Below are 13,967 nucleotides of genomic sequence, written 5' to 3' on the forward strand. Positions count from 1 at the left end.
TAATCATTAAAAATACCTTCTCAGCAGCATCTAGACTCGTGTTTGGCTGAATGACCCGGTACCACAGCCCTGCCCAGTGGACACGTAACCATTAACCATCTTGAGGTTAGGTAATTTGCCAAGGGAAATGCATTCACGGCACAGATTCAGAATCCGACAAGATCCCATCCTTTTGACTTCAGGTCACTGTCAGTGTTAACCCAGGAAGTTAGGACAGAGTTGCTCCCTTGGAAGGAGCATGCTGGAAGCACTTAGTCCCTCCCTGGGAAATCACGTTCAGTATTTAAAGTTCTGGCATCCTGGCCCTTAGTCCCTTAGGAAGAGGCCCATTCTAACTCTCAGGCAAGATGGGCCTTCTGACTGGGTCCATGTTTTATTTCCGTGCTTGTGTTTGATGTAAGGAGACTTGTGTCTTTGCCTGGTGGGTTTGATTTGCCTTTTCCCTGCTGTTTTAAGTAAAGATTTGTCCACCCTAAGTAACATTGTAAAACTCCTCACCTAAAATTAACTTCAGCATGTTGGTGTGCTATAAACAGTGTGGTCGGGGGAAATGATGCCATTTTCCATGGAAACAGCCTGTCCATGAGAGACACATTTGTTTCGGTTCTTCAGAGATGGATGTCATTTAGAAAACAAATGGATTCTTGTGTAATGTATGTAATTGTGTGATATTTGAAATGGAAAGATCGAATAAAGCCTTTTGGAGTATTTGAAGAAAACACTCCCTTGGCACATTTTACAAATAACGTTTTGTTTGCTGAACAGATGAATACATTCTGGTGGGGCTGGCAGCCTGGCATCTGCAGAACACTTTCTCTGGGGCCAGGGACCTGGGAGTAAAGCCTGGCTCTGCCCCTTGGCAGCCCCTCACCCCAGGCAGGTCACTGGGACATCTCTGAGCCTTGGTTGCATACATGCTCAGTCATATCCAACTCTTTGTCACCCTATGGACTATAGCCCGCCTGGCTCCTCTGTCCATGGGATTTCCCCAGGTAAGAATACTGGAGTGGGTTGCCATTTCCTCCTACAGGAGATTTTCTTATCCAGGGATCAAACCCACGTTTCCCACATCTCCTGGATCGGCAGGCAGATTCTTTACCACTGAGCCACCTGGGAAGTCCGAACCTTGGCTGCCTCATGGCAAAACAGTTGCCCCCTTCCTGAGGTGGTGAGGGATTCATGCTGCTGTGGCTCTGGAGCCCCCCAGTCCTGGCAGGGGAGTGAGGGCACCTCTGTTTCCCCCACCCCCACCCCTTTCTACCTTCACCCGCTCCGTCTGCTCTAACTCCAGAGCTCAGGGCACGAGCACTGGAAATGTATTTCTGGTCTACACTTCGATGACACAGATGATTACTGCAGGGCATATTTTGTGACTGATAAATTGTCCTTCCTTGGAAAAACTCCAAATCGGAGGTGATGTCAGAGCCTGACCCTCCTCCAACACCTTCAGATGGTTTTCCAGGGCTGGGGAAATCTCAGAAAAACAGTAGGGAAGAGTCTGGGTGGGGCTGAGGGAGGTGGCGGCAGGGGGAACTGGAGGGTGGGGGCCCAAGAGGGTCTCAGGGGCCTGTCATACAAAAAGGGACTTGGGAAGGTGGCAGTGAGCCTGGCCGGCGCCCCCAGTCCTGGCCCTGACCCTGACCGAGTCTCCCCGCTCTGGCCGCAGGTGGGTAAGCTGCGTGAGCGGCTGCAGGAGGCCAAGCTGGAGCGTGAGCAGGAGCAGCGACGGCACACAGCCTACATCTCGGAGCTCAGGGCCAAGCTGCACGAGGAGAAGACCAAGGAGCTGCAGGCACTGCGCGAGGTGCTCATCCGCCAGCATGAGCAGGAGGCAGCGCGCACGGCCAAGATCAAGGAGGGCGAGCTGCAGCGGCTGCAGGCCACGCTGAACGTGCTGCGCGACGGCGCGGCTGACAAGGTCAAGACGGCGCTGCTGGCCGACGCGCGCGACGAGGCGCGCAGGGCCTTTGACGGCGAGCGCCTGCGCCTGCAGCAGGAGATCCTGGAGCTCAAGGCGGCGCGCAAGCAGGCGGAGGAGGCGCTCAGCAACTGCATGCAGGCCGACAAGACCAAGGCGGCCGACCTGCGCGCCGCCTACCAGGCGCACCAGGACGAGGTGCACCGCATCAAGCGGGAGTGCGAGCGCGACATCCGCCGGCTGGTACGTGTGCCACCCCGCCCCGCCTTGCGTGCGCGCCGGTCCTGCAGTACACGCACCTCCTCACTCCCCATGCATGCGCACCCTGTCTCTCTTGTACACAGGCACCTTTTCTGTTTTATACACGGGCACCCTGTCCTCCCTGCCCACAGACAAACCGTCCTTCTGTGCACACGCGCCTCATCCTTCCCTGACTCATGCGTGTGGCCTCTCTGCAAGCACGTGCCCCATCCTCCCCTCTTGGAGCAGTAAAGGGGACCACTGTGCTCCCGGCCTGGCTCTAGGCCCTAGGGTTCCAGCAAAGCCCCTCCCATCCTGGGTGCGGAATGGAGGCTTCCGACAGGGCTCTCCTGTCGGTGGGAGACACCGTAAGAAATTGAAGGACTGGAGGTGGAAGGACCATCTCTAGACTGGCCACCAGCCAATGACAGAGCATCAGTTCACATCTTAACAACCCAGTACCTGGAATGGCAGAAGAGTCGCACTGATTTTAAATTTCTAATGTATAGAAAATCTAAGCACATACCAGGACTGAGGTTTTAGAGGTGTTCCGCAGCCCCTTTCCCCTCCGTGTATGGAGGCGGTGTTGTCACCTAATAGGAAGAGAAGGCTTTGGAGAAGGTCTCTTCTGCGTGTGAATCCAGACTCCTTTACTTGTCAGCTGTGACCCCAATCAGGTTGCATCCAGTCACTAAATCTCTGGTGCCTCATCTACAGAAGGAGGAATGATCACATATCTGTTCCAGCATGCAGCGTGCTGAGAATTAAGTTAACCGTCTTTATCAACAGCCTATAGTTTCTGTAACAGGAGACATATAAAATATGTTCCTCTGCCATAGGAAATGTATAAAAAAAGTGAAAGTGTTAGTCGCTTAGGTCAGTTCAGTTCAGTCGCTCAGTCGAGTCCAACTCTTTGCAACCCCATGAATCACAGCACGTCAGGCCTCCCTGTCCATCACCAACTCCTGGAGTTCACCCAGACTCATGTTCATTGAGTCAGTGATGCCATCCAGCCATCTCATCCTCTGTCGTCCCCTTCTCCTCCTGCCCCCAGTCCCTCCCAGCATCAGAGTCTTTTCCAATGAGTCAACTCTTCGCATGAGGTGGCCAAAGTACTGGAGTTTCAGCTTTAGCATTATTCCTTCCAAAGAAATCCCAGGACTGATCTCCTTCAGAATGGACTGGTTGGATCTCCTTGCAGTCCAAGGGACTCTCAAGAGTCTTCTCCAACACCACACTTCAAAAGCATCAATTCTTCGGCGCTCAGCCTTCTTCACAGTCCAACTCTCACATCCATACATGACCACTGGAAAAACCATAGCCTTGACTAGACGAACCTTTGTTGGCAAAGTAATGTCTCTGCTTTTGAATATGCTATCTAGGTTGGTCATAACTTTCCTTCCAAGGAGTAAATGTCTTTTAATTTCATGGCTGCAGTCACCATCTGCAGTGATTTTGGAGCCCCCAAAAATAAAATCTGACACTTTCCCCATCTAACGCCATGGACTATAGCCCGCCAGGCTCCCCCCAGGCAAGAATACTGGAGTAGATTGCCATACCCTTCTCCAGGGGATCTTCCCAACCCAGGGATCAAACCCAGGTCTCCCACATTGCAGGCAGATTCTTTACTGGCTGAGTCTCCAGAGAAGCCCCAGGAAATGTATATTTAAGGGAAATAGAATGGGGAGAAAACATGTATTTGCCCAAGAGATGGATTGAGCTTAATTTAAAACGTACCAAGGACTTGGTGTGTGTGTGTGTGTGTGTGTGTGTGTGTGTGTGTGTGTGTTTGTATTAGTCACTCAGTTGTGTCCAATTCTTTGGGACTCCACAGACCGTAGTCTTCCAGGCTCCTCTGCCCATGGGATTCTCTAGACAAGACTACTGGAGTGGGTTGCCATTCCCTTCTCCAGGGGACCTTCCCAACCCAGGGATTGAACCTGGGTCTTCCACATTGCAGGCAAATTCTTTACCATCTGAGCCATCAGGGAAGCCCCAGGACTTGGTATCTGTTTCCATTCCAGTGCCAAGTAGAAATATCCCCAGTTCAGGTTGTCTCCGTGTGTGGGGGCCACTTAGGAGAATAGAGTGAAAGGAATTAATGTCCATTTCTCCCGCTATTCCCCCACTTGATAAATGTCCCTCCTCCAACAGGCCTCTTGGCAAACTGTTCAGAAGGTGGCCTGCATTTTGTTTGTCAGCTGAATTGGATTAGAAATGCAGGAAGGCTTCCAGGCTTCCGCTTACACATTTAACATGCCTCTTAAGAAACAATTGAGGAGAAAAAGGCAGTTGTGGTCAGTGTGGGGCCATTGGACTCATTCCTTAGATCAGTTAGGATTAGGTCTGACAACCCTGTTACACAGGGGCTTAAAATCTGGAATTTATTTCTCTGTTAATGTGCAAAGTCTGGAAAGGGCTTCACAGAGTAGTGCAGGCCACAGGGCCTCTCAGCTCTCCCCTCAGAAGGGGCTCTGTGAGGTGGCCCTGTTCCTCACGGCCCCTCCTGCCACGGAGTGCCAGCCATCACATCTTTATCCCTGGTTGGCAATAGGAGGACAGATGAAGGAGGGTGTGGTCATCTTCCACCCTCAGGTGGTTTCTGGGAATCCTTGGCCTTCCTCCGCTCATGCTGTATCACTCCAGCCTTGGCCACCACGTGGCCTTTCCTTTTCCACATGCCTATGTCTTGTCCTCTTTCTATAAGGACACCAGTTAGTGGATCTAGTTGTGTTGTGTTAGTTGCTCAGTCATGTCTGACCCTTTGCGACCCCCAAGAACTGTAGCTTGCTAGGCTCCCCTGTCCATGGGATTTCCCAGGCAAGAATACTGGAGTGGGATGTCATTCCCTTCTCCAGGGGATCGTCCCAAACCCAGGTCTACCCGCATTGCAGGCAGATTCTTTACCTTCTGAGCCACCAGGGAAGGCCTGCCCCAATGTGTTACGACTTCATCTCAGCTTAACAACTTAGTTACATCTGTAAAGATCCTATTTCTAACAGGTTCATATTCTGATTTCCCAGGTAGACGTGAAATTAGATGGGGACACCATTCATCCACAGGTACCGAGGAGGAGAAGAGAATGGGTCTGGGGGTAGCAGCTTGATTCCTCAGACTTTGCAATGAAGAAGCACTAATGAAATTATCCCCAAATCGATGAATTTGTTGGGAGCTGGCTAAACTGGGGTGTTTACTGAGACGTGTGTGCTGTTGGATGTGCTTGCTGAGAAGTGGCTAGATTCTGTGCCTCTGGGGCAGAGAGACAGCATAGGGAGGACTCTAGAGAGGCTGGCTTGAGTCTGATTCATGGATCTGCTGCTGCCTAGAGTGTGGGCACATTCACTGTTCTGGGCCTCAAGCTTATCTGTAAAGTGGGATAATGTCTACATTGAGGGTCTTTTATTTTTTTATTTTTTATTTTTTTAAATAAAACAAATTGCTTATGCTGCTATAATTGGATTACAACAGCCGCTTGCTCCCACCGGTAAGATTAGGCAAGTAGGACTCCTGAGGGTCTTTTAAAGACTGAGAAAGAGCATGTCTCTTAAGTACAAATGTCGTCCTGAGCTCACAGTAGCATGTAAGTAAGACAGCCATCATCCAGAACTGTTATTTTTTCCCATCAGTTAGAATCTTATGGTTGCAAGTGACAGAAACTCTACCTCAAACCAGTTTTCTTGGCTAAAGTAGCTGGAATAGCCTCTGGCACAGCCCCAGTGGGACTAATGATGTCACCCAGGACCTGGATTTCTTAGGCCCTGCCCCGTCTTTTATCGTTCTCAGACTTTAGACTCTCACTGTGCTGGTGAGATGCCATCATTGTGTCAGACTCAACGTCCTCAGAAGAAACAGCCCAGAGAAAGTGAGAGAAGCTCTTTTTTAACTCCTACGAAGAAATAGGAGGGTCCTAGCAGCACCCTCTTCAGGCTGTTGGCTCTGAGTGGGTCATGTATCCATCCCTGAACCAATTACTATTAAGGGGCGGGGCCATGCAGGTGGTGTGAGCCAATCAGGGCCTGCCCTGGGAATTTGGAGTGGTGCCGCCCCACCCCCTTTCGTGGTGATAGTGAGAATGTCAGAGAAGGGGAAATGGATGCAGGGACCAATCCAGGAATGTCCCGCACACTCAGGTGATGGGGTTCAGGGAAGCTCAAGAAGGTCACTGTCAGAAGCTCACACTTCATCACCGTCCTCAGGGCAAGGGGAAGGATCACTAAGATCAGGCTGGGAGCCAGACCAGAGTCAACAAATAAAGAGTGACTTCACAGCCGTGTGAGCTGGCAGGTCTCCTAACCTCTGGAACCCCAGGACTCTGTCTGGGGAAATGTGACAACCTAGAAAATATTGGCTCCAGAATCTATTTCACATTGTCCATCCATTCCTGGATGCCTTCTCCACTAGTGGAGGCTGTTTTCTAGGAACCTGTTCCATGTGATTGGGTTTAAGCCCTTTTCTCACTTACTGGAATCAAGTAGGAAACGGATGCTCTTTTAAGCTGAGAATTTCCAGAGACATCTTGCTTGTGATGCTGTGCCCTCTTGTGGAAGGGACTAGTGTAATGGGGTGGTGGAAGAGAGTGCTTCCTGGCCCCAGAGCAAAGCCAGAAGTGTGCAGCCAGGATGATGAGGGGAACAGACTGGAACCCTACCTGTTAACTTGTAACAGCTCGCACCACTAATTCCCCTGGCTTTATTTTTTTCTCCTAGCACTAAGCATGCTCTAGTCTACTCCAGTATTGACTTCTGCTTTCAGCTACCCTCCCCTCTGGAATGAAAGCTCTGAGGGCAGGGACTCTGATCTGTTTTGCTCATCAGTGTTTCCAGCATCTGTTGATGGCACTCAATTAGGTATTTGGAATTCAGGAAAACAAGCCTAAGTGGTTTAAATTAATGAACTCCTTTCATATTGTTCTTACAGTTTCTGGGTTGAAATCAGCAGTGGCAACAATGTTTCCCGCGTCACTAAGAGTTCTTCCTTACAGTGGGGAGCTGCTCCCCACACCTTCAGATCAGGTTTAGTCAAAGTGGGGAGCTGCAGGAGATTGTCTAGGGGGACAGGGAGGGATGCAGAAGAAAGGGGAAAAGCCTTTTTTTTTTTTTCAAAGAAAGGCCACTCAAAGAACTTGTCAGAACTCTGGGACTTTGCTTGGAAACCTCAGTCTGGAGCTTTAGGGGTACCATTTTCCTCCTTTGTAAATCTCAGTTATATTTTATCAGTTTTTCATGGTCTGCTGTTTAAATAAGATAGCCAGGAGCTAAAGTAGATTAATGATGGCCGCCAACATTGATTGTGTGCTTGTAAGATGCCAGGTTCTGTGATAAATTCTTCCTGTAGTTGATCTGAATCTCCCCCTAGTTAAACAGGGTGTTATCATTGTCTCCACCTCACAGAGGCTGAGCCTAATAGAGGTGACCCAGCCTGCCCAGAGTCACACAGCTGGTGGGGGCGGGGATTTGAACTTACTTCTGTCTGCCCTCAGGACAGGGCTCTTAATCAGTATTCTCTGCTTGAGCGATCTGTGTCTTGATTCAAGGTGCTGATTCAGAGGTAGGAGTTTCAACTTCTGATTCGGGTTACAATCAACTTCAATGTGTACCCTCTGCTAACTGCTAAGTCGCTTCAGTCGTGTTGGACTCTGTGCGACCCCATAGACGGCAGCCCACCAGGCTCCCCTTTCCCTGGGATTCTCCAGGCAAGAGCACCGGAGTGGGTTGCCATTTCCTTCTCCAATGCATGAAAGTGAAAAGTGACAGTGAAGTCGCTCAGTTGTGTCCGACCTTCAGCGACCCCATGGACTGCAGCCCATCAGGCTCCTCCATCCATGGGATTTTCCAGGCAAGAGTACTGCAGTGGGGTGCCATTGAGCGTGCTTAATGAGAAGGGCATTTGTATTTGTTTTCTGGGGCTGCCTTAACAAATGGCCACAGACACACTGAAGTTTGTTCCCTTGCTGCTCTGGACGCCAGAAGTCCAAAATCAAAGTGTCAGTAGGGCCATGCCCCACTGAAGGCTCTCAGGGAGGGCCCTTCCTTGCTCTTCCGGCTTCTGGGGCCTCCAAGTGTTCCTGGGTTTGTGCCTGCATCACTCCAGTCTCTGCCTCTTACAGGGCTCCCCTCTATGTTTTTCCTCTTCCTATGCATCTTCTCTTTGTCCTGTGGGGATGGTTGTCATTGGATTTAGGATCCACCCAGTTAATCCAGGATGATCTCCTCATCTTAAGGTCCTTAATTACACCTGTAAAGACCCTTTTCCCAAACAAGTTTCTATTCACAGGTATCTGAATTCAGGATGTGAACATACCTTTTTAGGGACCACAATTCAAACCACTGCTGTGTTCTTCATATTTGCACACCAAAGGAGATAAAAGTCTAGGAAGGACAGGAGCTCCTACTTATAGAGACCTAAAATGTGCCTGCAACAGTTATAATTAGAGTTGTTTATTTTATGCCTACCGTGTGTTAGGCACTTTCCATGTATTCATTTCACCCTCACAACATCCCCCATGATTATCCCCATTTCACAGATGAGAAGAAAACTGAGGCATAGGAAGAAATCAGGTAACCAAACCAAGGTAATGGAGCCAGTGAGTGGTGGCCTTAGGGCCAGGACCCAGCAATCCGGTGGCCTTGCTCCTAAGCAGCCTGCCTGTCTGCTGTCCCCTTCTGTCCTCACAGTTCCCCTTTTTACATTCCCATTTTACAAGTGAGCCTGAAGCCTGGAGAGGTCAAATGCCTTATTAGAGGTCACACAGTTCACCAGTGGGGGCTTAGTCTCCAGTTCATACCTTCTTACTCCATGCCTAGTACTTTTCCCTCTGTGGCAAGCTGTTTTATAGCACATGGCTTTAACCTTTGAGTTGGGTAATCCAGGCAATATCCACGTTATGTCACCTTACATATGGGCTTGCTCATGGTGGCCATGCACAGGTATGTGTTAAATAATACCGTGTCATAAAGATTCTATCCAGAGTTTGTTGAAACAATTCTTACTAAAGCGTTAGTATTCTTTTCAGAAGTTTTTTGTGTGCCTTATCTCAGAATTTATTCCTAAATTCCATGATGATAATCACTGTAGTTGAAACTATTATGATTTTTGTCAATTAATGAAACTGTAGTACTGGGAAATTTTCTCTTTTAACACCTGTATTAGTTTCCTAGGACTGCTGTTACAAAATACCACGAACTGGGTGGCTTAAGCAACAGAAATGTATTCACTCACAGTTTTGGAGGCTAGAAGTCTGAAGTCAAGGTGTTGCAGGACTTTGTTCTCTGAAGGCTCTAGGGGAGGGTGCTTCCTGATTCTTCCAGCTTCTGGTGGCTCCAGGTGTTCCTTGGCTTGTGGCTGCATCACCCCAGTCTCTGCGGTCATCTCCTCCCTGTGCTTGAGTGTCTTTCCTCTTATAAGGACACCAGTCATTAGAGCCGCCCGACTCCACTGTGACCTCACCTTAACTAGTTATATCTGCAAAGACTCTATTTCCAAATGAAGTCACATTCCCAGGTGGTAAGAAGGGGATGGATTTGGGGAGGGGGCACGCCAGCACAGCGCCCTTCCTGGGGCAGTTTCTCAGCTGTTGGCTTTTGTGGCCAGAAACAACTGAAGTGTATGGTATATGGCAGAAGCTTCCTCCTATGAGCTTTGTTCTGCTTGGTTTCCTGTAGGGAATGAGGGACGAGGCTGAGTGAGCTGGGGCTCACGCTGAGGCACGCACATGGGGAGACCGAGGCACTCTGGGGCCCCCAGAAGCAGCCAGTCAGTTCTCTGACTGTGGGACTCCTAGAGGTGTCAGAGCAGGGGGAGGAGGATGGAGCGCCAGCCGCATACAGGGAGATAGTGTCATGCGTGAGGACTTGGCTGGTCGGGAAGAGGCTACAGATAGGAAGAGGAAACTACATGGAAACTACAGACTTCCATGGTGACCAGAAGTCTGTAAAGTAGATGGAGACAGTCCCATGGAGGGCAGGAAGGCTGGGGGAGTTGATGAAGCAGGGGGTGGGTGAGCGTGTCAGATGGGGTGAGGAGAGAGGACAGAAAATTGTCCGGTGAGTTTGGGGGCCAGGAGAGGGTTGGAGACCTTAGCGAGAGCTGTTTGCTGAAAGGCTGCAGCCCACTCCAGGACTCTTGCCTTGAGAATCCCGTGGACAGAGGAGCCTGGTGGGCTGCTGTCCATAGGGTCGCACAGAGTCGGACACGACTGCAGCAACTTAGCAGCAGCAGCAGCAGCAGCAGCAGCAGCAGCAGCAGCAGGAGACACAGCCAGATGGGAGTGGGAGGCAGGAGGACAACCAACTCCGACCAAGCTGAGGTGCAGGGGGCAGGGTGGGGAGTGGCTGGGTGACCCTGGAAGGTCAGGATTTGACTTTATGTCATGAAGGTAAGAGAGAAAGAAACATAGGTCAGTTTCGGGGTAAGTGTCTGGTTGATGATATAGGTTGAACCCTCAGCTCTGTGCTTCTCTGTGCTGGGGCCGGTGATTGACAGGGGAGCAGGGCCTGGGCTGTGCCCCACGGTGTCTCTCTGCCCGGTGTTGCTGAGTCCAGCCACCCTGGATCCACGGAGCTGCTGAACCTTCCCCTGGGCCCGAGGCCAGCAAGGGAGAGCACTCCTTGGTCACAAGCCCCTACAGTCAGCTGCTTGTTCTTTTTCTTTTCAGATGGATGAGATCAAGGGGAAAGATCGTGTGATTCTGGCCTTGGAGAAGGAGCTCGGCGTGCAGACTGGGCAGACCCAGAAGCTGCTGCTTCAGAAAGAGGCTTTGGATGAGCAGCTGGTTCAGGTCAGAGAGGCTGAGCGGTACCATGGTAGTCCAAAGAGAGAGCTCCCGCCCGGCATAGGGGACATGGCCGAGCTCATGGGCGTCCAGGTGAGGGACTCACAAAGCACTGGGGCCATCGAGCCGACCGCCTACCCGTCACTGCTCCCACTGCTCATTCTTCTGGCGAACTTGCCTGCCTGCCTTCCCCCATCTCTCCTTCCCATCCATCTGTATACCCTTCCTTCTCTCCCTTACCCATCCCGCTACATGTGTAGACATTCACTGCGGCCAGGCCCAGTGCTCAGCACAGGGAGTGCAGGCTGCTTTTGCCTCTTGTGGTCTTAGAGTTCAACTGAAAAGAAAGAAATGAAAGCTTGAATGCCGAGTATCCAGTAAGAGCTCAGAAAGGGACCCAGTGAGGACAATACAGGATTTAAAGGCAGAGCCCCCTGCCCAGGAGAGGGAGCTCAGCCAACAGACAGGGCACCTGGGGCCACAGCTGGTAGTTAAGAGGAGGCCGAAGCTGCAGGCATTCATTCATTCACTCATTCATTCATTCACTAAATACTGAAGTGTCTGTCAGGTAGGCTGTGTGCAGACACCACGTGAGGTCCCTGCATCTCAGTGGTGAGCGAGGTGGGCACAGTGCCTGCCCTTGAGGAGCGTCCTGGCACGTCAGCAACATGCCTTCATCAGAGATGCTCGGAGAGCAGGGGCTGAGATGGGAGGTCCCCACAAATTACGGAGCTGCTAGAGGGTTTGCGGTCTTATCGCCTTGGAGCTGGCCTTTCCACATGTTGCTTGACTTGGGGGAGCCCCAGCACGGCTGACAGTCCCCCTAATGAGGAGCTCACCTTTGTCCTGAGAGTTTTCCGAGAGGGTCCATGAAGCACTCTGACTCAGTTAAGCTTTTTCAAAGTACATTCGTGTCTTGATTCTATTTTAGGATCAACATATGGATGAGCGAGACGTGCGGCGATTTCAGCTAAAAATTGCTGAACTGAATTCGGTGATACGGAAGCTGGAAGACAGAAATACCCTCTTGGCAGACGAGAGGAATGAACTGGTAATCAGCCCCCCACCCCCTCAGAGGCAGATGGAGCCTGCGGGGTTCGGGAAAGCAGTCCTGGGGCCACAATCCAGGCTCTAAACAGGAAGTTAATACCCAGGCTGTCTGGTTTTCTCTACTTTCCCCTGATTTCTTCCTGATTAAAAATCAAACACACACTTGTTGAAGAGACCTGTTAGTACCCTTAGTTTCTGCGGGAATTTATCCTGAGCTGACAATCAGAGAAGTTCAGTGAGGGGTCCGAGGAGAGGGTGTTCATTGCAGTGATGTCTCTATATAGTAGCAACCAAAACTGAACCCAAACGAAACCAAACCCCACTTGTTCGATCCTCAAGTACTGATCAAAATAATTATGGAACATTTATGCAGTGAATTGTATGCAGTCATTAAGAATGGTGTTTTAGATCATATTTAACTGCCATGGAAATTTGTCCACAATAAATTAAACAATAAAAGCGGTTTACAGAACAGAAACACATTATCATCATCCTGGATAGTGGAAGTTATTTTAGGTGGTGTGATTATGGACAATTTTTATTTTTTGCTTATCTGTTTACTTTCTTTTGCGTAAAAGTTCACATAGTTCTATTTTTAAAGGTAGTGAATGTGAACTTCTGGTTAAAAAAAAATCTCAAGTAAAAATAGTAACTTCTTGAAAATGCAGGATTAAACAGTTAAACTAATTTTCATGGAGTGGTAGTCAATATATAAACTTCTTGACAGTGCCTCATAGTATTTCTCTTTATTCGAAATTTTGTTATAAAAGTAAGTGTATCTGTATTTTTGAAACACATGGAGATAAAAAGTGTTATTAAGTGTTACTTCTTCATGGTTTTAACAGGATCAGAATGATTTCATTTCCTTCCAGTATTTTTAAAGGCATATTTTCATATAGCTTTCATCAGATGCTCCACCTCATATTATGTCCCCACTTATTGGGTAAATATTCATGAGCTAAAAAAAAATCCCTCATGAGAGGCAAAATAGTTTACTAAATGGATTAGAAAAAATGTATTGCTTGAAACAATTCAGACCTGAAGCATTTAAAGAAAGAATTGATAAGCTTGCCACAACTGGGATTTTTTTTAAATTTATTTTTAATTGGAGGATAATTGCTTTTCAGTGTTGTGCTGGTTTCTGCCGTACAACAGCGTGAATCAGCCATAAGTATGCACAGCGTGAATCAGCCATAAGTATGCATATGTCCCCTCCTTTAACCTCCTTCCCACTCTCAGCATTCAACCCTTCTAGGTTGTCACAAAGTAACAGGTTGAGCTCCCTGTTACATAGCAACTTCCTGCTAGCTATCTTTTTAATCTTCTTTTAATCTATTTACAGGTAGTAGTGTATATGTGCCAGTGCTACCTTCTCGGCTCGTCCCGCCCTCTCTTTCTCCCGCTATTTCCACGAGTCTGTTCTCTATGCGAGCGTCTCTATTTTTGCACTACAAATGGGTTCCTCAGTACCATCTTTCTAGAATCAACATATATTCATTAATATGCAATATTTATTTTTCTCTTTCTGACTTAACTTCGCTCTGTATAACAAGCTCTAGGTTCAGCCACCTCACTAGAACTGACTCAAACTCGTTCCTTTTTATGACTGAGTAATATTCCATTTTACATATGTGTACTAACAGCTTCTTTATTTATTCATCTGTCAGAGGACATCTAGGTTGCTTCCATACTGTAAATAACAGTGCTGGGATCTTAAAATCATGAGATTACTACTGTTAACAGTTTGAAGTGGTTCTGACATGCTTTTCGTGTTTATGTGAATGTCTTTACACTCAGGAAGAGCCTTTTTTGTTATTTTATGGTTACACACAGGATAGTTTCCCTGTGTATTGTTTTGCAACTTGCTTTTTTCCCTTGATGTATCAGTTACCCCATTTCCTAACGATGCCTGAAGATCTCCCTTTGTCTTTGTAACAACTGTGTCGAACTCTGTCTGTGTGGCCAAACCATGGTTTACTCGACCACTCC

At 48.8% G+C, this 13,967-nt stretch overlaps 1 protein-coding gene across 1 annotated transcript in view; it reads left to right on the top strand.

Moving 5' to 3' along the window:
• The window catches only part of JAKMIP1 (janus kinase and microtubule interacting protein 1), a 155,013-nt gene that overhangs the window by 88,752 nt on the left and 52,294 nt on the right, over positions 1–13,967 (top strand). The window contains exons 3-5 of the mRNA XM_027544995.1: positions 1,667–2,161; positions 10,812–11,021; positions 11,860–11,979. Of these exons, the coding sequence (XP_027400796.1) occupies positions 1,667–2,161; positions 10,812–11,021; positions 11,860–11,979 (825 nt within the window). The remainder of the gene's footprint in view (positions 1–1,666; positions 2,162–10,811; positions 11,022–11,859; positions 11,980–13,967) is intronic.

The sequence above is a fragment of the Bos indicus x Bos taurus genome, chromosome 6 (assembly GCF_003369695.1).
Source record: "Bos indicus x Bos taurus breed Angus x Brahman F1 hybrid chromosome 6, Bos_hybrid_MaternalHap_v2.0, whole genome shotgun sequence".
In the NCBI taxonomy this organism is placed as follows: Eukaryota; Metazoa; Chordata; class Mammalia; order Artiodactyla; family Bovidae; genus Bos; species Bos indicus x Bos taurus.